At 41.6% G+C, this 27,889-nt stretch overlaps 1 protein-coding gene across 1 annotated transcript; it reads left to right on the forward strand.

Moving 5' to 3' along the window:
- Positions 1-2,755: 2,755 nt before the first annotated feature.
- Positions 2,756-27,610, forward strand: LOC143290291 (uncharacterized). Its single transcript, XM_076599640.1, has 12 exons — positions 2,756-2,817; positions 7,211-7,520; positions 8,720-10,362; positions 13,911-14,025; positions 14,941-15,171; positions 15,628-15,734; positions 16,151-16,284; positions 17,379-17,541; positions 20,177-20,515; positions 21,541-21,645; positions 24,792-24,989; positions 26,154-27,610. Exons 2-12 carry the CDS (start codon positions 7,276-7,278, stop codon positions 27,608-27,610), a joined length of 4,737 nt encoding a protein of 1,578 aa, XP_076455755.1. The 5' UTR covers positions 2,756-2,817; positions 7,211-7,275.
- Positions 27,611-27,889: the final 279 nt, after the last annotated feature.

Raw genomic sequence — 27,889 nt, forward strand, 5'->3', positions numbered from 1 at the left:
GATCTTCGTTCTTTCGTCAGCAACAGATCGAGCGGTCTGCTCTCTCTCTCTCTGTGTTAGTGTGCCTGCATATCTCTCTCTCTCTCTCTCTCTCTCTCTCTCTCTCACACACACACACACACTCTCTCTCTCTCTCTCTCTCTCTGCCTCTCTCTCTTTCCTCTCTGTGAGCAGGGCGGGCAGACAGATTTATCCACGACTACCACCACCACTTCAGCCGTCTCCGCCATATACTACCACACCAGTGCCCTGCACACACACACACACACACGGCAGGCGGACAACTTTTCCCACTGTATCAGCCCGCCCGCCCTGTATACCTCTACTCCCGCCACCACCACCACTGGCTCTGTACCACAGTTGTTTCTTTTGAGGTCACTCACTGTCTGGTATAGCAGGGGTTGGCTGCCGGCTGGAGGCTTGGCCCCAGGGCTAGCGACATTTGTAGGACCTTCGTTAGGCCTGTGTGTTGTGTTCAAGCTATAGCTGGTTGGGGTTCGTTTTTCAGTGGAGTTCTCATGTTTTTTTTGTTTGTTTGTTTGTTTTTACTGACAGACAGAATCAGTTGCAATTACACAGTATGAGGATGGTGACATTGCATTGTCGCTACGGGTAAAAGGTTATGCTGGGATAGGTTGGTTCAAGTTGGCCGAAGTGTGCAGCTACTGCAAGTTCGTCGTTGGAACATACTGTCCATCTCTGCTAGTCCATCTTTCTCAGTCTCCCTCGTGTCTCACAATAAACACACACACACACACACACACACATATATATATATATACGATACATATGTGATATATATATGTGTGTGTCACTGTGCGCGCACTGCACACACTGACGCTCGCGAATGTCAATGTGGCTAAATTGCTGACTGTACGGTGACATGCCCGGCATGACACTTCACACAGCTCGGAATGGAGACTAACTGAATCTCAAAATAACGCTTTCTTGGTCAGAAATGCTGTTTCACTACGAGCTCATTCATTCACTGGTGTACCAAGACTAATATTTCATCACTGATTTGAAAGTTTTGAAAATAAATAAATAAATGAATAAATAAATAATCTTTTTTTTTTTTAAAACACCTCTGCTCTTCATCCTCACTTGCCACTACCTAAATTTCCGGCAATCCCGGCTTCCCATCCACTGAGTCCTACCCAGAACACACGTGTAGTTAAATTATGTTGAGTCGGACATTCTTTTCTCCCATCTCAGTTCATAAAATACTTATATAAACACGCACACATTCATCCACAGCCATCCAGTCGAAGAATGGTACGTGTTATGTGAAGGCCTACGCGTATCTCCTCAGTGGGACCTGATCGACAGTCTCAGTTATTTTGTCATCCATGAGGAGTCAGTGGAGGTGGTCAGTGTATGCGGTCAATATCACGGACTTATCAGTAGAGCGTATTTAGTCCGTAGGTCAGTCGACATGCGTATCACAACTGCATGGACACGATCGTAAAATCGACAGGTAAATCGGGTCACTCAGCCCGTGACTGAATCAGGCCATGGTGCCCTGTCCCCCCCCCCCCCCCCCCCCCCCCGCCCCCCCAACCTTCCCTCCCTCCACCCTTGATGTACTCTGTCAGTGCCTTAAAAAAAAAAGAACAATATCCTGCACAGGCCTCTCTCCCTCGTAATGAAGTGTGCATCCATTCTCTCTCTCTCTCTCTCTCTCTCTCTCTCTCTGTGTCTCTCTCCCTCCTTCCACACACACACACACACACACACACACACACACAAACACACCGTGAACGACTACGGCCACCCACATTCCGATCTCAAGCAGCCGCACCTGTCAGTGTGTACAAGGCGGGCAATGAGCGTTCTCTCAATAGGCTGCTCCATGTATGATTACGCGGATTAAGGCGCCATTGGACATGTCATGATAGCGGGACAGTGTATCACGGCAAGATAAGCCGATCACCATCACACACACACACACACACACCACATACATCAGTTCTGGCACATAAGTGACCCCCCCCCCCCCCCCCCCCCCCCGCTACCACCACCACCCTAAAAAAAAAAGAAAGAAAGAAAAAAAGAGTGCGTGATATGCCACAACATATCCGACCGCAATACACGTTAATACTAAACCAGGCCATTCCGCCCATCGCAACCCCAACGAAAACCCGCGACGAAAAGTAAACTCATTTAGCCTCAAGAAAAGCCATTCCCTTCGCTCAACATGTTCGTGCGCTTGTTTTCAAAGCTCGAGTCGTTCATCTGCTAACTTTCACTTTTGATCATGAAGACGGAGTTAGATTTTTTAAATAAAATTTAATAAAACAAAACAAAAAAACAACAATTAAAAAAGAAAGTAATTAATTAATCAAGTTAATTTCGACCATCTTGTTTACCCCGCGCGAGGTCAGAGATCGTCACGACAAGATGCAGGGGAATCCCTCCCGTGACATCATCCCAGCTGAAAAGTGGAGCCCTCTGCGCCGCCGCATGTTTGTATACATTGTGTAGGAAGGAACAACGCCGCCCCGGCAAATAGGACGCTTCGTGTTCGTCAATTTTTTCCCAAGAAAACTGCCACAGCCTCTGCTGATCAGTCTGATGCATTTCATCAGGTTTGCCTTGTTACGTGGGGCCGGAGTGAACGGAAAACAAGGAGTTATTTTACCGCGCTGACTTAATAATCCCGAGTGGAAAAGGCAACACCTCCGTGCTCGCAAAGCGGACAAGTCGAAGAAGGTTGGAAGTGAGCAGACGAGAAACATGTGCCAGTTGATCGAGACAAGGCCGCTGCGGTGTTCTGTGACATCAGTGTTTTTCGGAGTGTGCGAATCAGATATGGATGTAAGTGTTGCAACTTTGTGTATGGGTTTGTAAAACTGTGTTGTTTGAAGACGATATTGTGATTGATTTGAAATGAAAATTTATTGTTTTCCTTCGACAGGGAGTTGAATGTAAATCACCGACAGCTGTCCTGAAGGACTGCATTCGGATCCATGTGTCGTAATCGGCCAATCATAGCTCTCCCTCCCTGGCCAGAATGCGTGTTCAGCCAATCGGTGATTAGAACGGTGCGATGTGCTTCGTTGGCTCACCGACACTTTTGTGTCCCGATTTGCTTCAGTTTCTAGAGACGATTTATCGAAGTAAAAACCTATTTCGACGTGCAAATGTATCGGATGCGAAATAACAATTGGTAAACTGTCTTGTTTTAGTGATTTAGTGCGTCTTTTTCGGTTTTGTGGCATTGAAAAATTGCTCTCAGGAAACCAACCGTCGACAAGGCGCGTGTTGCTAAATTTAGCCTCCGATCAAAAGGTGGTGTTTCTTTGGGACCGCACGTTTCTGACAAGAGCTGGAGAAAGGCTCACCCGGGCACTACTTGCGGCGAGCGTGTAACTCGAAAGAGAAAATCGAAAATCTGTTTGCGCGAATATAAGTCATTTGTCAGTTATTAATGTGTTTGATCCGCGAACCCTAATGTTTTTCGGAATGAATTGTGTGGAGAGCCGTGTTTGTACCGACGATGAAAAATTCATTTTCTCAGCGGAGGAATGTTCGGTATAAATGCGCCACTTGTTTGTGCTGTTATTTCTTGAAATAAAATGATATTTTATATACAATTATGTTTATAATTTTCTATTTTGTGCTCCAAAGGTTATGTTGGTAACGTTTGATGAGCTGACATGGGTGCATATGGTTCCAATGGCCCAGAACAACCGAGCACAAAACCGCACACCTCCCTCTTCCCCTCTTTGTTGTCACACACGGAATAAATAATCTGCATACTGTACACGCACTTCTGGCCGCCATGTTAGTGGCAGCCATTTGCAATGAAAAACATTAGCTAGATGCAATTACTGGAGTAAGTATTTAATTTTTTTTGCAGGTAAGGTATTAAACTTGATTACTATTTATCCGAAAGCACAAATGTTAACCGAGAATTTGGTGTATGGGGTCGAAATGAACGTAATAACTGGGGTTATCGTTCCTGTAGTTTTTGGGTTTTCCGCGAAAGAACTTTTACGTTTTATTGCATTTTATTTACAAATATATGGTTTTCCTGATACATTTTTTGATTTGTTTTAAAAGATAGCGGTAGAGCATATTAACATGAAAAATAAGGCTGTGTATTGTTGTTTAAAGACAATGCTTTCTGTGTAAATCGGGATTTTATTAGTCGATACCCGAAGAAAGAAAGCACCTGTTTTCATGTTCTCAAAATGAATGTTAAAAAATGTTTGAAATTACTTTTGTGTCAAGTTCCATATGATGACCAGAGGCTCTACTGTTTTATGAACATGTATTGTATCTGTATGTGTTAAATGTGCCTGCGTTGTTATTCGTAAAGGAGTCAGAAACAACAATTTCATACCAAAACAAACCCAACTTCCGCCATTCATTTCATGAGTGACAAAGTGAAGTTTTATTCAATTCTCTGTCTCAGTTCCAGTAGTAGAGTTGATAAGTTGAAATAAAAATGTTCCTTTCCTTTCTGGTAAGTTACATATGAAGTAAATACATAATTGTGATATCTATGTTCTCGTTACAATGCTCAGTATGTTGATAGCTAATCCAAACTGGAATGGACAAGACCAGATCAAAGAATCTGTATTGATACTCTTTCACTTGTTTTCAGTCTTTGTTATCTGGGTATTTTAACAATTGATATACATCTGATTTGATCTTTTTGACAATAAGAGTATTAATTGGTGTATTCTTCTTGGAAGGGTTACAAATTTAACCATATGATTTTGAAATTTGAAGATGTTGGCCAGATGTATTTTGAAAAAATGTGCCCAAACCCACAAATCTGGCAAAAAGCAGACTTATTTGCAACATTCGTGAGGTAGTCCTAAATACATCAACTATTACTACAGGTATTCTGTCATATATGTTTTTGTATGTCACTTTAGTTTCAAAATATGTTGTTTTTATATTAGTAAGCCATGTACATAACTTGGCTTACAGATTGTGATTATGATTACCATTGCAGTGACATGACTGGGTGAAAATTTACATATGTTGGGTCTTTGCATTGAAATTTTGTTAATTGTAAAATGCTGCCATCTTCCCGGCCCTTCCTTAGTTAAAAGATAATAAGTTGTTGGAGTAACTACTGGTTCTGAGTACTCTTGATTTACAGATGCGTTCAATACAGCTACAGGATTGTTCTTAGGGATCTTGCAGAGAATTTGAATAGATCAACAAGTTAAGATAAAAATTCTGTACACTTGACGTTTTGCCTCAGCTTTTGTTTGTCTGCCAGGTGAGAAGTTAATGTTTAAATTTTAATCTTGATGATGATACTATGAGACTTGACTTGTAAGGTTGGCAGGATAGTAAATCTTTAGAAATACTGATAGGTGATTTCCCTGTAGAATTTTTTAACAGTGCAGATTTCATGGTTCTCAAGCTGGTAGTGTATTTGTGTGTGAAATTAATGTTTCATTTATTTTATTTATTTTTATCAATTTTTTTAAAAATCAGTTTACAATTTCTGTAATCATGTTTGCATTCAAAAGATTGCTACTAAATTTAACCTGTTCCCTGCCCATAAGGTTTCAGCTTATAACCTACACAAAGTGCCTCCCCAGTGCCATTTGGACATGCACTTGCGTCCTTTTTGCTGTCTATCCCAATTTTGAAGCAAGTCTGTGTAATAACCCAATGTTTGGTTGTGTGTGTGTGTGTTTCTCAATGTGTGTGTGGTAAACCTCAGAACACATATAGTGACACTAACGACATCACCGACATATTTTCTGCATATGAATATTTTAAAGCAGATCTGAAGAAAACGGCTATGTGTTGAGGTGTGCCTGAGGCGATGGATGGCAACATCTCTTTTACTGCAGGCTTGTTAAAGAATTTTTTAGAAAATCAAGATATACCAAAATATGATTAAACAATGTTATCACCTTAAACAATGTTATCACCTCAAATATCTTAGATTAGTGGTGCCACCCCCCCCCCCCCCCCCCCCCAAACATTTGAATATTAATTTTTGAACATCATTGGTAGCTGGGCTTTAGCTCTGTAAGTCTACTTTCTCTCAAACTGAATGTGCTTTGTTTGAATCTGCTAACATACTCTTTTTTTTCTTTTCTTTTTTCCACCTTAAGCTTTATATGATTAAATCCAGAACACCTTTTTACTCTTTTTTTCCTCCTTTTTTATATATACTGGATAAAGTGTATCACAGTTGAGTCTTGAAGACCTTGCCTGTCTTGTTCTTTTATTGGAGTAAGGTTCAGCAATAGAAAAAGTTGAAAAAGACTGGTTCAGCTAGTTTGATGTGTCTGTAGCATAAAAATACTAATTAGAAATGCATACATCTGGAGGAAGACGTTTTTCTTCTCTATAATGACTGGAGCACATGGAAAACCTGGAAAACCGCCTCATGTGCAAAAACAGATGTCTGAAATTTTGTCTTGCAAAGACTGTTGTCCCAGTCAGCTGTGGACACAACTTTGCATGTATACAAGTTACAACTATGCAAGCTGTATTTTTTTTTGGATGTCATTCTGTGGAGGTTGAAATAGACTTTTTGTTGCACAAAAATTATTGTCTTCCCTTTGGATTGCCAGAAAAGTTATCAGCAACTGTGGGATCCTCTTTCACATTCCCTCACAAAAGCATTCTGTCTGTATTTTTTTTAAGTCATTATGTTAGAATTTTATTTATTACCCATAATTCCTCAAAATTCCCTGGCATCGGCAGAGTACTTTTTTGATACAAATTTCTCTGACACTGAAAATGTTAACAGTTAAGGCTTGGTAAGGTTTATGTTTACTGCCAACTTGAGCATAGCAATATAAACTTATACTTGCATTCCTTTTTAAGTTGCTGAAAGTGAATTTATCAGTGGATTAAACAAAACAAAACAAAACAAAACAATATGAAATTAAGGCAACAGCAGAAAGGTAAATCTGAATCGGTGAATATTCATTTGTCTAAGAAACAAATATAGTTCCCCATGGGCTGACAGAATCTGAAAGCGGATAAAGAGAATAACTTAAATAAGTGAGGATGACTTTATGGTGGATTCAAGAATATGTATAGTGTCAAGTTCATGTTTATGCTGATTTTCTGGTTGTTGGTGGTTTAAAAAAAAAAAAAATTTTTTTATAAAGTTAGCAGTATTCTCTTTCTTTTATCTTTGTATTTTGTACTTCTGTTTCATTGGATGTCTCCCTTATTGAGAGCAAATTCTGAGAGAATGTTTTTGCTGTTGCAGGTGGGAAATGATTTTGACTCTGGAATCTTCAGTCCTGATTTCTTACCAAGCCCATGTAGCCGCCTATGTGCCGGCAGTTGCCCAGTTGTGAAATGTATGAAGGAAAGAACATTCATTATTCCCTGGTGGACAACAAACCTCTGTGCTCCTTCAGCAAGAAGCAGTGCAACCAGCGACGACTCAACGGTTATGGCTTCTGCGTGCGACACATTCTGGAGGACCCCACAGCCCCCTTTCGGAGATGTTCTTATGTGGCCAAGTCCAGTCAGCACCTGTGCACTCAGGCCATTCCTCAAGGGGAAGACCGACCGTATGTATCTCCTGTAGATTTTATTTTATGTTTATTTTTCATTTTGTTCTTCTGCTTTTGTTTTTTCACCATGCCTTGTTATTCTTCTCGAGAGCCCCCTTTCAAATTTAGCAGTTCCTCCCCGCACTCCCCGCAAAAGACTGTTTTTTCCTATTGATACCAGTGTTGGATACACGATTTTGGACGACTCCACTACTTTGTTGTGTGATTTTGCTGTCTGATCTTCTTGTCTTGTTGATTGCACTCTTTTATGCCATTCATCTCCTATATTCCCAGCCCACCCCCACCCATCCACCCATGCATTCCCCATCCCCCACAACCGCCCCAACCCCCCAGCCCCCACCCTCCTCCCGCACACTGTTGATACCACCAGGTGAGAGGTGCTTGGACAGAAAGGAAATGTCTTCACTCTTCTTTTTATTTTTCATAATGTTCGTCAGATTTGTTAAAAATAGTTGAAATACAATGTTTTGGTCATGGTGAGAACAAAATATTTGTATTGTAAGGTCAGAGATCAAACTCGGGGTCACCTCATGATCATGGAGTTTTTGAAAAATGTAGAAGCATTTTAAAACCTGGGTTCTTCATCAGCTTTCAATAAATCAAGTATAGTACTAGTAGTTTGTTTTGGCCAGAACATAAATGTATTGCAAATTTAAAGGTCAGGGTCTCATCATTGTTCATGTCTTTTTTCCTGCATAGTCAGCTTTGCTTTTTATTTGGATTGAATGGATATCACACTTGAGTCTTGGAGGTCTTGGCCAGTCTTGTTTATACTGTGGATTGATCACAGATCTGTACAGTGGGCTAGAAGGGAAGTAACTCATTGTCCTTCAGTGAGAAAATATGCATCCACGTTAAGCTTGATTTTGGAAAGCTCTGACGTCACTGCAGGTGTGTTATTGTAAAGTAGGATTGTTCCAGGATTGAATAGGTAGAAGAAATCTCATTTCAGAATCAAAAATTGAACTTGCTTGTATATTTTGATGGTTTTACATCTTACTCAGCACAACTGGTGCAGAAAAGTCTTTGGCTGGTTAGGTTGTGAGTGAATGGAGCAGATTCTTTTACCCTTCTCCGCTGGAACAGTTCTATACATGGCACCAAATCTGTCCAAATATTGCTTTAGAAGACTGGGACTACTGATTCTTACATTTGTTCAAAGAAGTGCATTAGATTTTATTTGATTTTTGTTTCAGGTACTGCAACAATCATATGCAAGTACTGGGGATGCTTCCACGGCGGGAACGGAAACCAAAGAAGGAAAAAGAGACTAAAGACAAAGATACCAGCAACAAGGATAACGTGACATCTCTTGACGCCAACAAAATGACGTTCGGAGACAGGCTGAAATCCAAGAAGTTGACGCTGCCGAAACCAGCAGTCGCCTCTCCCTTGATGGGAAAGATTCTGACCCCAGTGGATGACCCAGATGATCCATACGCATTTCATGATGCAGCTCCTGAGGTGTCACCTGTGCCAAACTCAATGACTCCCGGTGGACCTGCTGGAATGTTACCAGGTGGTTTGGCTGACATGGCGAAGTCCCCATATCCCCAGTCTCTGCCCTCCCCTTCACAGTCTCGGCCTGCTGGGGAAGGGTTAGGGACAGGGTGTATGCCAAAAGCCAAACTTTACCCAGAACTGGCTGAAAAATTGGAAAAGCCAAGACCCAGCCAGGAGGCAAAGACGTCTAAATCTCGTGCACGGAGTTCGCGGACAATGAACAAACTTCAAACCAAAATTGCTCAAAACAAGATCAAAGACAAACTCCGCAAGTCTCAAGAATCAAACCAGGCAGAGCTGAGTCCCAGTCAGGTAGCGAGTCCAGAGCGTGTGGGACTGGGAGCTTCGGCATTGTTGAACTCGGGAATTGTTGGTGCCGACTTTGGAGCAGTTCCTGGGACTGATATGAACCCTGTGAATCTGAATACTACCCAGCTTCATCCTTTGGCTTTGCCTGGGTTGGGGCTACCTCCCATAGACCGCATACGCACACAAGGATTAGGTCCAGCAGGTTTGTCGGGATCCACACCTGACAGTCTGGAAATTGAACGTTTGAAGCAAAGAGTTGTCACACCTCATCATCATCCCTTCCATCCGTTGCCGCCTCCTTACCCAGGCTCGTCTGTGAAAAGGGAACAGCATTTCTCCCCAGCTGAGGGAGCAGAGACCAGTCGAACAGCAGGGCAAAATCCAGTTGTGGAGATGCCTGTGACGACAAGTTTGCCTTCTCACACCCCTCTCCATCCATATTTATCATTTTCACAGGCATCATCTTTGTCCGTTCCTGTTGTGAGCCCAGCACAGTCTCAGCCTCATCATCATCATCTTCAGCATCAGTCACAGTCATCTTCGCTTCAGTCACATTCACTGCCAAGACAGAAGTCTCAAGCTTCACAGGGAAGTACACACAGTGTCATTCCTGCAAACAATATTGACTTGCCTTTTACGCCTCAACTTTCATCTGTGTTAAGTCAAACAGTGGCCAATAGAACATCACATCATAGTAGTGCCAATAGTGCGTTTCCACAGACCTCTGCCATATTGACTTCAAAACCACCACCACCCAGTCCTCTGGTTTCTTCAAGGTCGGTTGATGTCAGGACATCCCTTGATCTGCCACCTCCTCCCCCATATGTTCCCAGGACTCGTACATGTTCTGTGCCTACCTCAGTGACAAACTCCAGTTCAGTATTAATGACACACATACAGAGACCAAAAGGTATTTTGACAGAGAAGGAAGCCCATTGTCGACTAAAAAACGATGATGCTGTGAAACTCTACGGGATGTATGCTCGTCAGAAGATCCACAATCATGTGTTTGTGAACTCCACGATGAGTAAGTAACATAATTGTGATTTTTAACATTGTTGATTACTAACCTATACATACCACAATTACCAATGCCATATGAATCGCTTTTGTTTTTTTCCACAGTAATGAATAATGGTTTTTATAGCCTGTGTGTGATCCATGCGTTTGAAATGCAGCAAACAGATTTGTTCCGTTTGTTTTACAGAATAGTCTGTAACTTAATGTGTAAGACAATGTGCGTTTTCTCACGATTTCTCTAAGTGTGAATTTTCTCATGATTTCTCCTTCAACTATGTAGCTACTGCATCTTGCAGTTAGTGATGTAGGCCATCATCAAGTTTTGTGAACTAAGTAAATTGAAAAAAGATAATGACTTCCACTGTGCTCTTTAAACATTTGCTTATGACTTTTAGCAGATGTCTTTGAAAGCAATTATAAGCATGACACAAGTGTCAAACACCCCTGACCCTACCACATTTAGTATGTTGACTTGCAGCAATAACCAAACCTGGCACTGACATGGTTAAAACACTTCATTATCACGATCATCGCTATTTTCAGTTTCCTTGTGGGAGAAGAAGTCTTCAGAATCCTTGTTGGTAGAATCATCACAAACACTGAGTGCAATAGCCGAATTGTTAAAGCATTGGACTTTAAATCTGAGGGTCCCAGGTATGAATCTTTGTGACGGCATCTGGTGGCTAAAGGGTGGGGATTTTTCCTATCTACCAGGTCAACATATACATGTATTGTGCCTGAATCCACTCCGTGTGTATACACACGCAGATCAAATGTGCACATTAAACTAAAGATCCTGTAATCCATGTCGGTGTTCGGTGGGTTAGGAAACAAGAACATACCCAGCATGCCCCACCCCCCACCCCTCCAAAAAACGGAGTATGGCTGGCTACATGGTGGGGTAAAGAAACAAAACAGTCATATACATAAAATGTTACATGTCTGTCTGAGTATGTATGTGTGTGTGCCTGAAATATGATTGAATGACATAGGAAACTAATGATGAGTGCCCAGTGGCAGCTGTCCAGTCGGCTGTACTCAGATAAGCAGCCTGTTGTGCAAATGATACTGTGTTTGTAAAGCACTTAGAGCTTGGTCTCTGACTGAGGATAGGCGCTATATAAGTATCCATATCAATTAATAAACAAACCAAGAATCTTGTCATTTGACAAGGAATGCTTTTGAGTCATTTTTACATCAGAGTTTGACTAAATTGCCTGTAGAAACTAGAATGCATTGACTTACTGAAATTGAAGCAGTATTAGCAAGGGAAATAACTATATTGCTACTGAAAGTGTTGGCACAGAAAGCCAAGTGGAGTTTACTACCTTATCCTGTTATTTTGAGTCATATTCTGGCTGTCCATGGAGTTCTATACAAATACTGTAAAGAAGCAAACAAACAAGAAAAGGAAGAAAATCTGGTCAAATATTTGCACTTTACACTAAGTTTACAGTTTACAGAGAGAGAAAAGAATGACTTGCACAACCCAGTCCAGCATATTTACTAGAGTTGATTAAAAAGTTAAGCACTATACAAATACTCGTGGCACAGTTGTGTTTCTATTTTGAATAAAGTTGCAAATTTTTACGTGAATTGTGGGTTTTTTAATTAAAGAGAAAATAATCAGGCTTCTGATTTCTGATAAGTTTGAACTTAGGGGGAAAAAAGTCTCGGAGAGTCCCAGGGACTCTTACCGTAATTCTTAGGTGTCCCAGGGTTAAGGGTACCTTCAGAAGGTCACTCTAATGCTGCATATATTCAAATTAATTAGTACATTGTCACACACATACAAAGGTAGACTAAAGCTGAGCTCTGATACACTATTTTCACGTTTCTCTTTTGAGTTCATTTTAGTCATTTTTAGAATGTCAGAGGGATTATGAAGTACATCCTTTCCATTTTTGACAGTGTAAACTTGGTTTGCATTAAAAAGAAAAGAAAAAGAAAAAATTCCCCCGTATTTAAATTGGTCTACAGCTTCTCTTCATCAATAGAAAGGCCACTTCCGATTTGACTACTTTGATCAAAACTTGCATTTTTCCTAATATCTTAGAAAATGGAACTTCTTCCCTTTTTATGCTATCATACAGTGAGATGATGAAAGTATCAATATTAATTTTTATTATCTGTTCGAAATTTGCACACGCTGCTGATGATCGTAAATCAAGGAAAGCACAGAGAGTTTGAAATGGATTAAATTCAGAACATCATATAGCCACAGTAAGGCCCCTTTCATCTAATTCTGTTGTCTGCCTTGTGACTGAAACGAAACGGGGTCAGACACTATTGACACACACTGTTCACTTGAACCAGTCACTGAGAAAAATAACTCTCCTGCTCGCGAGCACAGCAACACACTTTGTAGTTATTGGTCGCAGTGGAAAGGTCAGTTAATATAATCTTAATCTTAGCGTATAATGTCATTATGGAAATTTGGTGCCACTCCAAAAATTCTAAACTATTTAACTTTAAGGCCAGGCCCTGATCAGGGCCCTTTGAAACGGTTCTAAACAGGGCCTCAATTGGGGTCTTTGGCCCGGAGTGAGTTAAGCTTTATGACACAAAAGAACTGCCCCCCTACAGGTGTGGAAGCTCTTTCATAGCACCCACTCGCTCCAGGTTGTAACTGGTCCAACCAAAGTGTCAGCTGTTATGCTGCTTTGCCTTCTTTCAAAAAAGTCAGTCATCTGATCAGTGACTAAAACAAAAAGTGTGAAAAAATAAAAATATGTGTATTCCATCATTTTTGCATTCAGCTTCTAGGCTAGGTTTCATGAAAGTAGTGGATTATTGGCTGTTGTCCATTCTGCACCAATATATATGAAAGCAACAGCTGACATGGCCAGGCCCTTTCCACACCATGTGACTGGCCTACAACCTGTTGTCTTACACAACCTCTCCATCTCCCCTCCCACTTGCCACACCACATGCACATGCTCTGTCCTCACTGCCAGTCAACTGTCACTCATTCAAAAATGCTGTCTGCTTGACTGAACATTAAATTTGTTAAAAGTTGCTGCCAGTTTCATCACTGTTGTTATCACCTTCAATTTTTATTGAATCATATGACTAGAGATACCCAGATCCATCTCCATTGTTACAGTTCTGTAGTACTGATTATTTGAACAGTCTGCAGAGTCTTCTATCCGCTGACTTGGATTGGGCAGTGCTTGTGGATGGTTCCAAAGTCATTTTTACGAATGAGGCAGATCCCCCTTTCCATGTGCATTTCACATGTCCCAGATAGCAAATCATTATCGAGAAGAAAGGGGTCTTCCACCTGATTTGTATAATTATATATACTTAAAATCCAGACACATGAAGCTAACTGTTCAGTCATTTTAATTTTATGTTCATTGAACCAAACTCCGATGAAGGAAGAATTATAATTGATGCAGGATGTCAGTGGATGCGTTTAGGGCACTGGGGAAACACTGTGTGTGTGTGTGTGTGTGTGTGTGTGTGTGTGTGATGTCAGCTGATGTCCAATAGGTACAGAATGGATTGATCCACCTCGGTTATAATATTATTATTATGTTATATCTGTTCCAGGTTTGTGTGCATCTGATGAGGAAAGTAGTGAGGATGAGATCATGGAAGAACCACTGCCATTCCAGAGAGACTGGAAGGTCATATCTGATGACGAAGAAGATAATGAACTGGAAGAGTAAGTTTTGAATGGGGTGTTACTTACGATGTCATGTTAGATTAATTATTTTGATATTTATTATTTAAATGTTTATTAGATTTAACTGCCTGTTAAAGAATTGCACTGTGGCAGGATCTAATATTGCCTCCTCAACAAGTATCCTTTCCATATTTTTTCTGTTTATTAAAGCTTTCTCCTTTTTTCTTTATCCATATTCATTTTAGTTATAGAAAAAAGTAAGTTTACACCTGTGTGATTCTTTTAATTTTATTTATTGCTGGTTTGTTATAAACCGTTTCCTCTGTTCTTCAGAGGTATGTAACCCCACATCAGTACATTTATCTCTGTAGCACTGCTTGAAAATACGCTAAAGAAGCTATTGGAGTAAAAAGTAAGGTTTATTTTGTTAATGTAAAATTATTGATTTACCATTTATTGATTTGATGATTTGTCAGACTTGTAATCCTGTTGTGTATTTGTTTAGAATCAGTTACCTATTCGTTTGAATTTATAAGATGCACAGCATTGAAGAAGTGGGTTTAATACTGAGTTGAAAATATTGTGCAAGTAAGGTGCGAGTTGTTGCTTTTGTTTTGTTTGTTGCATGATATCAGTGTGTTATCAGTTTCTCTTAATAAATGAATTTCTCTTATTGGAGATATTGAAGAATTCTGCACAATAAATTAAAAAGTACTCCATGATTACCATAAACTATAAGAAAGTGAACCTAAAATTTTCTTTCTTCTTTGTTTTCTGATATGACTTCTGTAACTTCCCCACTCTTTATTATTATACAAAGAGCCGGTCTGTAGTTGAAAACTAGGCCAACTGCATTCAGTGCTGTCCTGATTTTGACATCCATTTTAACCCCTATGTATATGGGATCCGTCTTCAAAAAGGGAAGGGTCAAGCCCGTCCTTATTGTGTCAACAGGGATGGGGAATTGCCATCTGATTTACGCATGGTGAAGCTGGGTGTGATGAGGGCACGGTATCGTCGGCACTGTACGCAGACCAAACATGCTAACCGCATCAACACCAAAGATATGAGCATGACCAGAAAGTTTACCTTGGCACTGATCAAGCTTGCCAAGTCATCGGCATCCACTGCCGCCCATTGCCTGTCGGCGATCACCACAAAGCCTCTGCAGTGGCCTCAAGAAAGGTACTGTTGCTTGTATCTGTTTGCTGCCATATGAATAAGTCTGTGGATTTGTAAGATAAATTAATGAAACAATGTTTTCTCGTCATATACTAGTAACCTGTGCACAGTGTCTTATAAATCAGCTTTTTGTCGTTTTGAAAAATTTCTCTTAGTTGCTGAACCTGTTGATATGAAAAATCTTTGAAATATTGTGAAAGTAACCTGTGACTATGCGAGGTTGCGTTGTTTTTGAGTGGTTACCATTTTTGCGTTATCTGTCAAAAAAACTAAAATGGTCTATCATCAGATACATGTTCAGACGGAGAGAAAATATTTGTGTGAAGGAATATTTGTGTGAAGAAGAGTTAGAAGTCTACCCTTCTTGTGCAAAGTGATAACTCTTGATTTTGCTATTTTCATATTTTTCATGCTAATTGTTGTTTGGTTTTTATTTATTGTTGTGTAATATTTTTTCAGGAAAAACAAACGTAAAGAGATCTGGAGGAAAGTGTGCCAGTATAAAGATGGTGCTGACAAACGGTGCACTGTCATGTGTCTTCCATACACAAACCACTGCCGCAAACGTATCCTTTAGTTTGAAATGGATTGAGAAAACAGATGCTTTGGTATGGGTGATGGCACATCAGAAGGAAAAGCTCTTGGGTTTTTGCTGGGCTGTTTTCTGAGGGTATAGTAATTGCCTGTAATGAACATTTTCTTGTTTCTCTCTTTTACTCTTTCTCTTGAGTGATTGGGTTATTCTTATTTTCTACTTTGGAATAAGAATTGGAAGTGATAAATGAATGTATAAGAATTGGAAGTGATAAATGAATGTATAAGGGCCTTTTTTTTTATCATTTTGCTGATTATTTTGATAAACATATACTAGAAGTCTGCTTTTTTGTCTGATCCTAATCATTTTTCATCCAGCTGAGTGTGGTAACTTCGTTTGTATGTCACATTGGTTTAATTGTCAGTGTTGTCCTTGACCTTGGTCCAGACATAATGTATAATGTTGACCAGCAGTTGTTCCAGTTCTGCACTGCCAAGAATTCAGACAACACTCAGTGCTGTATGCCTGTCATAGACATTCGTCATGACTTCCCACTCTGCTATCCTCATGCTCTGCAGGCAGTATGTATAGATTCCTTTTTTGTGTGTGCGTGTTTTTTTTTAATTGTTAATACAAATTCTTAAATTTTACATTAGTGACATGTATTTTCAACAAATTATTAGACTGAACAAACAGAACTTAATTATATATTTAACAGATGCAAATGATACAAAATGCAACACATGTTAAACATACACAAAGACAGAAAAGGAGGGGGAAATGAATGATTAATTATCAGTCGTTTAGTAATTAATGATAATGTGCACTGATTCTTACCTGGAGGTGTGGGTTTTATGGTGTTTGTGTATGGTTTTTCTTGGCAGTTTCCATTCATAGCTTTTGGTCTTTTTTAAATTTGTCATTCTGTAAAAGACGTGTGATGCTTTTTCATACATATCCCGTGAAAAATCAGTGTTGAACATAAAGATTTTACAGTAGAGTATTCATGAGGTGTTTTACTAATAATAGTTTTGATATAAAAAAAGAAGAAAAAAGAAAGTGTTCTCTTTAAATCTTTGAAATAAAATATCCTTTCTTAAAGAATGCCAGATGTAATGATAATGCAGTAATGTCATTTGTTCACATTGACATTGTGTCATTGGGGTTCTGGGTTTTGATATTGTATCTTTTGGTTGTTGGTTTTTACATGTGCTTTTATCTGATCTGATAATAGAGAACTATTCTGCCATGCCATTTTTCATGAAAAAATGTATAGGGGTGGGGCATGCATTAATCCTGTTCGGTTAAGTATCTTCCTATTTGTATTTAGATCTGAGGGGTTTTTTTTTGGGGGGGGGGGGGGTTGGGGGGGGGGTAGGGTTTGGTAGGTTGGTTGGTTGTGTGTGTGTGTGTGAAATGCATTGGATTGTTTATGATTGCCATTTTGAAAGCTGATTGTTTATGAATGCTGTACTTGAACATCACAGATTCGCCTTCCATAAATCTGTGCAGCTGTAGTTTTTGATAAATTCATTTCACTTTTCTTCAGTTTTTGGCGAAAGTTGGAGGCCACTAACGTGCATATAAAAACATGTTGACATGCAGGCCATGGATGGACATAACCAACAGTACAAAGGAGCCAGAGCAACCAAACAGGTATTCTTTTGTTTGACAGGAAAAGCAGAAGAAAGAGGAAGCAGCTGAAGTGAAGAAACGACCACGCAAAAAGACCAAACCACCAGCACTGACACGCCCACCACGCAAAGGCAAGAAGAAGAAAGGGAAGAACATGCGCTACCAGAAACCTATCCCGCCCGACAAACCAGTCAGCAATACCAGTGAGTTTGGGAACTTTTTCAACATTTATAACATATAATTAGGTAGGTCTGGCCAAATTTTTCAAATTTATAGCAGAAGCCTCATGTTTGCAAGAATGAAAGAGTGCAGTAAAGTAAGAAGCCACACCAAATTTCAAAGCAATATCTCAAATAGTTTCTGAGATTTTGAATTTTAAAAAAAATCCATGATTTTAGCCAATCTCACAAATAGTATTTTATAACCCGTGTAGAATTGCCACTAATGCATTCTCAAAGTCAAAACTGTTCATGTATGATCAATATAGTATGCAGAAGACCTCAGATTTTATTTAGTGGGCTGTTATTGGCTGAATGCCAGTGTCATAAATTCTGAGGAAAATGTTTATTTTCTGCATATCCGATCCCGCAGTTTTGATGGTAGTGTTACTGAAATGACTGAAACTAAAAAAAAAAAAAAACTACTGCATCTACATACAGATTTAAGATATTTTCAGGTTCAAGACTGTAGACTTACAAGACAGCAAATGTTAATAATAAATCTTGATAAATGACAGCTTTTGATAAGATTATATGAAAAAAAAAGAAGCTTTATTCAAGACGAGTGGGAATAATGTGCTCCATTAATGCTAAAAATGATTCTCCTTTTAGACATTTTTCAGGATTTGTGTGTGTGTGTGTGTTTCAAAATCAATATGTATGCATCCCTTTATGTAATTTTCTTAGTTTATACATTGTTACTTACTATTTATACATCATTACTTACTATTAATCAACACAGCTGATCATACCAGTTCTAAAGTACAGACATCCAGCTGAACTAATGCATGGTCTGTATCAGTGCTGAAGTTTAAGAAGGTTGAAAGGAAACAACAGTCTTAAATACAACATCAAATGTACCCCTGGTATTGTTATTTTGATTTGGTTTTCTTCTCTCTCTCTCTCTCTCTCTCTCTCTCTCTATATATATATATATATATATATGTGTGTGTATGTGTGTCTGTGTGTGTGAAATGAAACGGAAGTAAGAAAATAGATTATGTATGTTGTGCAATCACAGAGTTGAACAAGACCAGTTGTACTTCTCACTGAAAAATCTGTCTGCTATTTTGACGGAGTTCGTCGCTCTTTCATTGTCTGGAAGAAAATTGTTTCACAACAGACAACTATGATACTAACTAAAATTATGAAACCTATCATTCATATACTTACTAAAGTAAGTAATGTAAAGTTGGTTTCCAAATATATATTTTTTATTTCCCACCGTATTTGAATCAAAACCTCAACAAGACTTCCATGAAGCCAGGCATTGAAACCTCAGATCTAAAAGTAGATCTAGTTGATCAGTGGTATAAAAAAAAAATACGAAGTCTCCACTTTTTTGGTAAACGGACGCTGCTCCTTAAAAGCTTTCAGGTCATTTTATAAAGCATTCTGAAGATGAAAGAATGGATTTTTCAGTGGTCGGTTTGACTAGAAGATTTTTTTTGTCTGGAAGTGCAGTAGAGCGTGAAGAAAATAGGTAAATTTAGAGCCACGTTTTTTTTAAAAATTGAGTAAAATACATCAACTGGAAACTTTGCGTAAATTAGAGAACATGATCTTTTATTTGATAGGTCACTTAAGTTGATTGATTGATTGATTTGTCGGTAACCTATCTTTGTCACCAACCCTCTCAGACCAGAAGCAGACGTTGGCAAACTTGTTTACCACGCTGCATTTTGAAGAGCGAAGGATACTCCACTTCAGGCGATCAGTTTCACTCACACTGACTTACACACAAAAAAGAGAAACATTTACAGGAACGAACAAAGTTGGTTTTATTTTCTGATATATCTTTCAGCACTATGTATGCAGTGTTGCGCTTGCTAGGGCGAAGTGAAAAGTGATAAAAATACGATCCATCAGCCATAGTTACACAGCATTACATAGCAGCCTGACCTACATAATACAATGTTCTATGGAATTTTCCTTTTTTTTTTCTTTTTTAAATTTTAAAAATCATTTCTGGTATGATTTAAGGAGAGAAAAAAGAACAAGAAGCAGAAATTTCTGTCTTTTCGAGTATGGAAAGGGCACTTTTTTACAGTGGCCCATTTGTATCCTAGACTACTGAATTTTTTGCTGAGACTGATAACAGCTATTTTCATTATCTTTGTGCTGTTATGAGATGGTAATCAGAGGGTCTCAGTTGTGTGCTTGTTAATTGGTTATACCAGTTCTTAGGGATAACAAGATCCTAGCTTTAAGGTGGAAATTGTCCTTTTGTTGGAATACTCTGATGAGGAATGGATTCTCATTTGATGCTGAAAGAATGATGCCTTGTTTAAAGTAACCAAAAAGACAGAATAACAGTAGTGTTGATCAGATTACGGGGAAATACAATGGAAATAACAGAAAAACAGATTTAAAAGAGATCATGTCAATTTCGGTTTCACATTCTTTTTGTAGTATTATGCATGTTTTCCTGGTTTTCAGTTGCATGCTTGTGGGAATAACATTTCCTGGCATATGTTGTTTTTAGATTTTGTTTTCTTTCACCATGAAATGTTCCAGAGAATGAATATTGTCTGAAGTGCTAGTTGGTGTTTTTACCTTTTAATTAAAAAAAAAAGAAAAAAGAATCTGCACACTAACAGTGCACACAAATCTGTGTCAGGTTTACCAGAAGCTGAGCAGATGGAAGTCGCCCCATCCACATCAGCATTACCAGAACCCCAGCCTGAAGTACCCACTCCTGTGGCAGCTGCCACACCCACTGCTGCCAATCAGCCCTCTGTCTCCGCCCCGCCTGCCCCTCCTGTCACTGCCCCTGCCCCTGCCCCTACCCCTGCCCCTGCCCCTGCCCCTACCCCTGTTGTGGCAGCAGCGACAGTGGCATTGAGCCAGGAGGTGGTGAAGGAGGTGGCAGTGGCCCCGCCCCTGACGGCCAGTCGTGTCAGCATGATCACCGATGCTAAACAACAGTTAGAGCAGGCTTTGGACCTTGAGGAAACAGGTGGGTGGGGTTCAACTTCAACAGTATTTTATTTGAAAGTCAGCCTGGGATGCCATTTGGAGACTGGCCCAAAACAGACAACAGTGGCAGTTGTTTGGTGTTACCTTTTTGCCACGAGGACATGATAGGCAGTGAAGAACTTAAATGAAAATGTCGCTATACAGACAGATAAATGCATTCTACCAGACAACAGCTCGATTTTTGTGTGTGATGGTTCCACAGTTGGAGAAAAAGTGCCTGTGAATATTTGTCACTTTCAGGTATTTTGACAGTCATAAGATTCTTCAGATATTCATCTAAAATAGACCGAAGAAAGATTTGGAAAGTGGCAAATTGATATTATATATAATGGAGAAATTAATATAACGATTTTCAAACTGGAACAGTCTCAACCTCAACCCGGTTTGACAGTGTTTGATGCTCTTCAAGACTGTGGCTTGGAAACTGTGTGAATGCCCGTGTGTTATTTTTTTGTACATGCGCATGCTGGTGTTGAAAGCAGCACTGTCACTTGTGTGTGATTTTTATCAGTGTCAGATATTGACTTAAAACAGTTCACACAGTTTGTGATTCGCAGAATCTGTTTTGATCTTGGATAAAAACAACTCAAAATATCGTCGAGACTGAATAATATTTTAGATTCTGTGTTTGAGTGTATTTAGTTGGTGAGATATTGATACATGAGTGATTTCTGGAAGTTTAATAAATATTCAGGCAGTAGTGCCTGTGCATTTAGTGAACTTAGATCTGATTGTGTGCAAGTGGTAAATGTGACTGAATTTTTAATGTCACTGTGAAGAACTAATTTCACTGTATATGTACACTAAAAGTTAAGCTTTGGGGATACTTGTTCATTTGTATATTGAATTTTTACACTTCTGGTTCCCCTTATTTAAAACAAGAAAAAAAAAAGTGATTAAAGATTTTTTTTCTTTTTCTAAATTCATACTTCGTATATGTATGTTTACACTCCCCTTTCCCTTTATTCTTTTGGTTTGTTAATTCAGGGAAGATTTCTCTTTCAGACTTTGACAAGCAGTTGGCAGAGCTTCCCTTGGAACAGGCTTCACGGCTGCTAGAGGATGATGCCTTTGAGAACTTCCCTGATGATGCGTTTAACGACATCTTCAGTGAGTACTTATGTCTTGTTCGAGGCGCTGCATATCTGCATGCGATCCAATGTCATCAGTTTGAAGTCAAAGCAAAATTATAGATAACATATATACTCCAACAAGATGTTATGATTTGCTTGTTTTCCTTTCTGTCTCCTTTTCTATCTGTGGAAGGGAACATTGCTGCGAAGTCTTGCATTGTATTGAGAGGTTCAAGGTGGTGGTGGTGGTGGTGTGTCCATCGAGATCGATGATGACCATCGTTGTCATCCAGATGGGGGATGGGGGGAGGGTGGTGGTGGGGTGGGGGGAAGGATGCTCATGAGTCTATCTGTGAGTGCGCAGATGGCTGAATAGTCCAATCTGCGCATGAAATGTTCGCTGACAGTTGGGGCAGACAAAGACAGGCATATCATTGTCAGGGAGCTTGTTTGCCCGTGACTTTCTGGCCTGCCTCTTCTGAACAGCTGCAGCAGTCCTGTTGGCCTCGCACAACTTGGCGCCTTTGTGCACAACAGCGCGCCATTTGTTACGGTCCACTGCAGATTCCTCCCAGGAGTCAGGGTTGATATCAAACGCTTTCAGAGAGACTTTCAGAGTATCTCTGAAGCGCTTCTTCTGACCTCCGTGTGATCTCTTCCCTTGTTGCAGCTCACCATAGAAGAGCCTTTTGGGCAGCCGATGGTCTGGCATGCGCGCCACGTGTCCAGCCCAGCGAAGCTGGGACTGCATCAGGATGGTGAAGATGCTGGGAAGGGTGGCTTTTGCGAGCACCTCTGTGTCTGGGGTCCTGTCTTGCCACTTGATGTTCAGTAGCTTCCTGAGGCATGTTGTGTGGAAGTGGTTCAGCTTCTTGGCATGTCGTTGGTACACTGTCCAAGTTTCGCAGCCGTACAGTAGTGTGGGGAGAACTACTGCTCTGTAGACCTTTAGCTTGGTCTCAAGACTAATGCCTCTTCTGTTCCAGACATTTGCACTGAGTCTACCAAAAGTTGCACTTGCTCTTGCAATCCTGACATTCACTTCATCGTCGATGGTCGCATTTCGTGACAGTGTGCTGCCAAGGTATGTGAACCGCTCCACCGCACTGAGTCTCTGACCGTTGACTGTGATGTTGGGCTCAACGTAGGGTTTCCCTGGGGCTGGCTGATGGAGAACTTCAGTTTTCCTCGTGCTGATGGTAAGGCCGAAGTTCCTGCTGGCAGTGGCAAACTTGTCGACGCTGAGTTGCATGTCAGCTTCAGATCCAGCGTTGAGGGCACAGTCATCAGCAAACAAAAAGTCTCTGATGATGTCTGTCATGACCTTCGTTTTTGCTTGAAGCCTTCTGAGGTTAAACAGCTTGCCATCTGTTCGGTACTTTAGGCCGATTCCAACATCGCCATCTCTGAAGGCATCAGTAAGCATTGCAGAGAACATGAGGCTGAACAGCGTTGGAGCCAGGACGCAGCCTTGCTTGACACCATTTGTGACAGCAAAAGGAGCAGATGTTTCGCCATTGTCCTGGACTCGAGCCTGCATACCTTCATGGAATTGGCTGACCAAGGAAATAAATTTCTGAGGGCATCCGTACTTGGCCATGATCTTCCACAGTCCCTCTCTACTCACGGTGTCAAAGGCCTTAGTGAGGTCGACATAGGTGGAGAACAGATCAGCATTTTGCTCCTGACATTTCTCTTGCAGCTGCCTTGCAGCAAACACCATGTCGGTGGTTCCGCGCTCTTTCCGGAATCCACATTGGCTCTCAGGCAAATGACCTTGGTCAAGGTGTGCTGTGAGGCGGTTTAGTAGGATCCTGGCAAGTATCTTGCCTGCGATGGAGAGCAAGGAAATGCCCCGATGGTTATCACAGGCTTGCCGGTTCCCCTTTCGCTTGTACAAGTGAATGATAGATGCATCTTTGAAATCCTGGGGGATCGTCTCTTCTTTCCACATGAGTGAGTACAGCTGATGAAGCTTCTCAGTCAGCACAGTGCCTCCATCCTTGTAGACCTCTGCTGGTATGGAGTCTGAGCCAGGTGCTTTGCCATTGGATAGCAGACGGATTGCTTTCTGGGTCTCAAGAAGTGTTGGCGGATCGTCCAGTGCTTCGTTGGTGGGGACTTGTGGGAGACGGTCTATGGCTTCATCATTTATGGAGGAAGGGTGATTTAAGACACTGTTGAAGTGCTCAGCCCATCGTTCGAGAATGTTCTCCTTCTCGGTGATCAAGGTATTCCCATCTGCACTGAGGATAGTTCAAGGTAGTGACATGTTGAATACCTACATGCATAAAGATAGAAACAAAATGTTGTTCTTCCTGTCTCTTGATGGATAGATTCCACTCTAGATCAGATGTGTGAATTTTCAGTCTTCCAATGTTCCAGAATAATTTCTCTTCTTTTGATGATGAAATCTGTCATGTCACTAAGGATGAAAGTCCTACATCCTGTGGCAATCAAGGGATTGAATCCACATTTCAGCCTTCACTACTTTTAGCCTTTGGTTCCTTGTATGAACCTGAACTGTTATAGCCTCTGACTCCATATTTCAACCTTCACTCTTTTAGCCTCTGACTCCATATTTCAACCTTCACTCTTTTAGCCTCTGACTCCATATTTCAACCTTCACTCTTTTAGTCTTTGACTCCACGGTTCAACTTTCATGGTTTTAGCCTTTGACTCCATGCTGAAAGGCTAGGAAAGGCAAGAAGTTTATTTCTTGTGTATCTCATGTGCCCCCTGGGGGGTATTGTAACATGATATGTGAGCACAAGCTTCTTATACATACAACATGTGAATGAAAAGAGTGTCAAAAATTAAACAATCAATTTGCAAAAAAGAGAACAAATAACACGAGCAAACAAGCAAGTACACGCATATATATATATATACAAGACAAAATATATGCAAAATTTTCTGTATCAGTATACAAAGATTTATTGAAAAGCAGTACATTTTGTCAAAGAATAAATGAAAAAGGGGCACAAAAACAAATAGTGAAACTCATCAGCAGTGCAAGTAGTGGAACATTTAGCACAGATTCTTTCATTTGTGGGTAAATTGTCAGAAGGATGTTTATATCAACAAGCAGCACATTGTCAATTGTTCTAAACTCTGCTAACTCGCATATTTAATTGGTATCGCTGTAACATTGGCATCTTGAACCCTGACTTTGTCCTCCAGCCATGGCAGACAAGAACGGAGAGTCTGACCTGGCCCAAGAGAACGAGAAGCTGGAGCGTCAGCTGGCAGAGGTGACGTTTGGTGTGAACAAAGCCAAGGACACATTGGAAAAGGTGCTGAACGGATCCATTAACATCGCTGACATGGGGGAACAGGATACCAAACAGCTGGCAGAGATGATCGCCACACACTACACGGGTAGGTTGCACACTAAGCACAGCGGGTGGCCTCGTGGGTAATGTGCCTGGCTAGGAAGCAAGTGTCCACAGGTTTGATTCCTTTATACAGACCACATTTTTTTTAGGAAGTGAGTGCCATGGGTTCAGTTCCCATATGCTGACCAAGATTTTTATTGCCCCCTCCACAAGACCTTGTGGTGGTCTGGGTGTTAGTCTTGGGTATGAGGTGGTAAGAGGAGGTTCCATGTGCAGCATGTGCTTGGTACACATAAAAGGATTGTCCCCAACAATAGTGTGAAGGGAACCCCACTTTGAATGGTAAAACAAATACACTTGAAGGCAGAAGAAAGGAGAGAAAAAAGGGGGTTGCTCTGCACAGTGGAGACATGCTCTCCTTGTGGAGAGCAGCCCAAGTTTCACAAAGAGAAATCTGTTGTGACAAAAAGTAATATTAATACAATACAGTACAATGTCACAAGTGTGGAAGTGAAAGGCAGATCAGTTTGAAGTACTATTGCTAACAATATTTACTGTATTTCTATGAGCCACATTGTCCCCAAAACAAAAAGATATGGTTAAATGCAAATGATGACAGATGAAACTGTTCATTTGTGATAAGTGGGTATGAGGTGAATAACATATAGCAATGTCTTCATCCACATCACAAGTTTACCTTGTTGCTTTTCTGGCCTGGAAACTTGAACAAGATTCCATGATGGGAGGATGTTCAGTGAGCAGGGCAGGTAGGATGGGAATAGGCAGAGGGTGTTGTGACACTTGAAGAATGTGTACAGGGGTGTGCATATTTAACAAATCTCACCGTCTTTCTTGGCTGTATGTATCTTTTAGATGTGGTAAATAATAAGGTTCAGACTATCATTTATTTTGGCATGCTTTTCAGTGTCAACCCAGCCTTTGAACATGTGCATGTAATTACTTTGGTTTGCAAAACTTATGAATGGATTTTAAGACACTGATGAAATAAACAGTGTAGAGGAGATGTTTGGTTTACTTGTGTCTTCTGCTTGTTACTGCTATGCTTTCTCATGGACTTGCACTGTTATAGATCCCACAGATCTCTGGAGGTCTGTATTCTGTGGTGGGTATATTAGTTAGTGGTCAGGAAAACAGAACATGTTAACAGAAACAAAATGTCTTAAGTATTTGTATGTGTGACTTCCAGTGGAGACGGTTCACCAGGCAGAGATCAGCAGCTCCACAGCAACCCCTGTTCTGGACAGCTTCAGTGGACTGACGGAGGACCAGGCCATTGGGGAGATTGCCTTGTCCCTACAGACCCAGCAGCCACAGCTGCCCGGGCCAGCCCTGGCAAATTACACCCCGGGTACAGTGGCAGGAAACACCCGAGGTATGGTGCCCCAGACCATCGGCTCCATGGCCTCCTTCCTGCCCAGTGGAGCGGCCACCACCATGAACGGAATGTCGGTGCCTGGCGCTGTGGCCCAGAACTCCCCGGCCTATAACCAGCCCCTGGCGGCGTCGCTAGCCGCGGGGTACGTGGCATCTTCACCCATCCAGCAGCAGCTGAGTGGTGTGCACAGTGCTGGTCACGTGTACTCTGAAGGTCAGCATGCGCAGAACTACCACGTGGTGCAGACAGCCGCTCAGACCCATGCCCAGTTGGCTGGGTATTCCGGTCTGCAGGCTTTGCCTTCAGCCGCTGTGCTGTTAAGTGGTGGGGCCGGGGGCAGTGTGACTGCCAATCAACAGCAACAGCTGTCTAATCAACAGCAACAACTGTTGGCCCGAAGCCTGTCCCGCCAACAACAACAGCAACAGTCTCACCTGACAGGCGGAGCCTCCCTGTCCACTCAGGTGCTGAGCCGACAGATGGACATGGCGGGCAGTGCCTTGCACCCTCAGCCGGGCCCCAGTGCTGAGACGTTACACCCTGGGCCAGGCCCGAGCACAGTTCCACAGCAGCTGGCAGTGGTTCACACACAGGGGCTGGGCAGTGGTGTGGGCAGTCAGCTGCCCGGTGCACCACCCCCACGCCCCAGCACCTCCCAGCTGTCCAGTCAGCTGCAGGCCCAGCCTGTGTTGGCTGCTCAGCTGGCCAGCAGTCCCCATTCCACCTGGATCCACACCGCTGCTGCCCTTCAGCAGCAACAACAGGCTCCTGGATACCACACCGTCAACGGTTTCCCCAGCACGGCACAGCTCCCTTACACCAATGCTGCCATCACCACGGCTCACACCCTGTCCTCTAACTCCGCCGTGCGACAGCAGTCCAAGATGAAGTCGCTCCCTGTGCAGATGGCAGAGGCATCCTCTCCAGCCCTGCGCTCTGCGGGCACCCCTCCAACCACAGTGGCTTCCTACCCCATGATCACCAAGCAGGACCTTCACTCAGCTGCTGCCAGCCTGGTGAACACCATAGGATTGAACACGGCCCCCTCACCCCCAGTGACTGGCCTGAAGCAGGACCCCAGGATAGCCGCTCTGGCCCAGCAGCGATCGCGGGCCGTGGGACGCAGTGGGTCACCGGGGTTACAGGGGTTTGTGCGGGGCCACTCGCCTTCCCCCATCCCCAGTCCTCAGGCGGTCACACAGAACTTGAACCTGCCGCCTTTCTCTCCAGCCCTGTCCGCCTACCAGGGCAACAGCACGGGGTCATAGCATAGGTCTTCTTTAGGACTTTTTTGCATGTCTGTTTTTTGTTATTGTTGTTTTATCCCCTACCCACACAAACCCCCTTTCTTTGTTTTTTCTTTGGTGTATTCATTAACTGTCCACGGGTTTGGGACAGAAAGGTCCATTTGTACATAAATACACTTTCAACAGATTTCTGTATGTTGTAGATTCTGCACAAAGAGTAAGACTGTTTCTTGCTTTTGCTCTTCGTTCTGCTATAACTTGGTAGATTCAGTTGATGCTTGAGTTTTATGTAGTGGTTAT

The sequence above is a fragment of the Babylonia areolata genome, chromosome 15 (genome assembly GCF_041734735.1).
Source record: "Babylonia areolata isolate BAREFJ2019XMU chromosome 15, ASM4173473v1, whole genome shotgun sequence".
Classification (NCBI taxonomy): domain Eukaryota; kingdom Metazoa; phylum Mollusca; class Gastropoda; order Neogastropoda; family Buccinidae; genus Babylonia; species Babylonia areolata.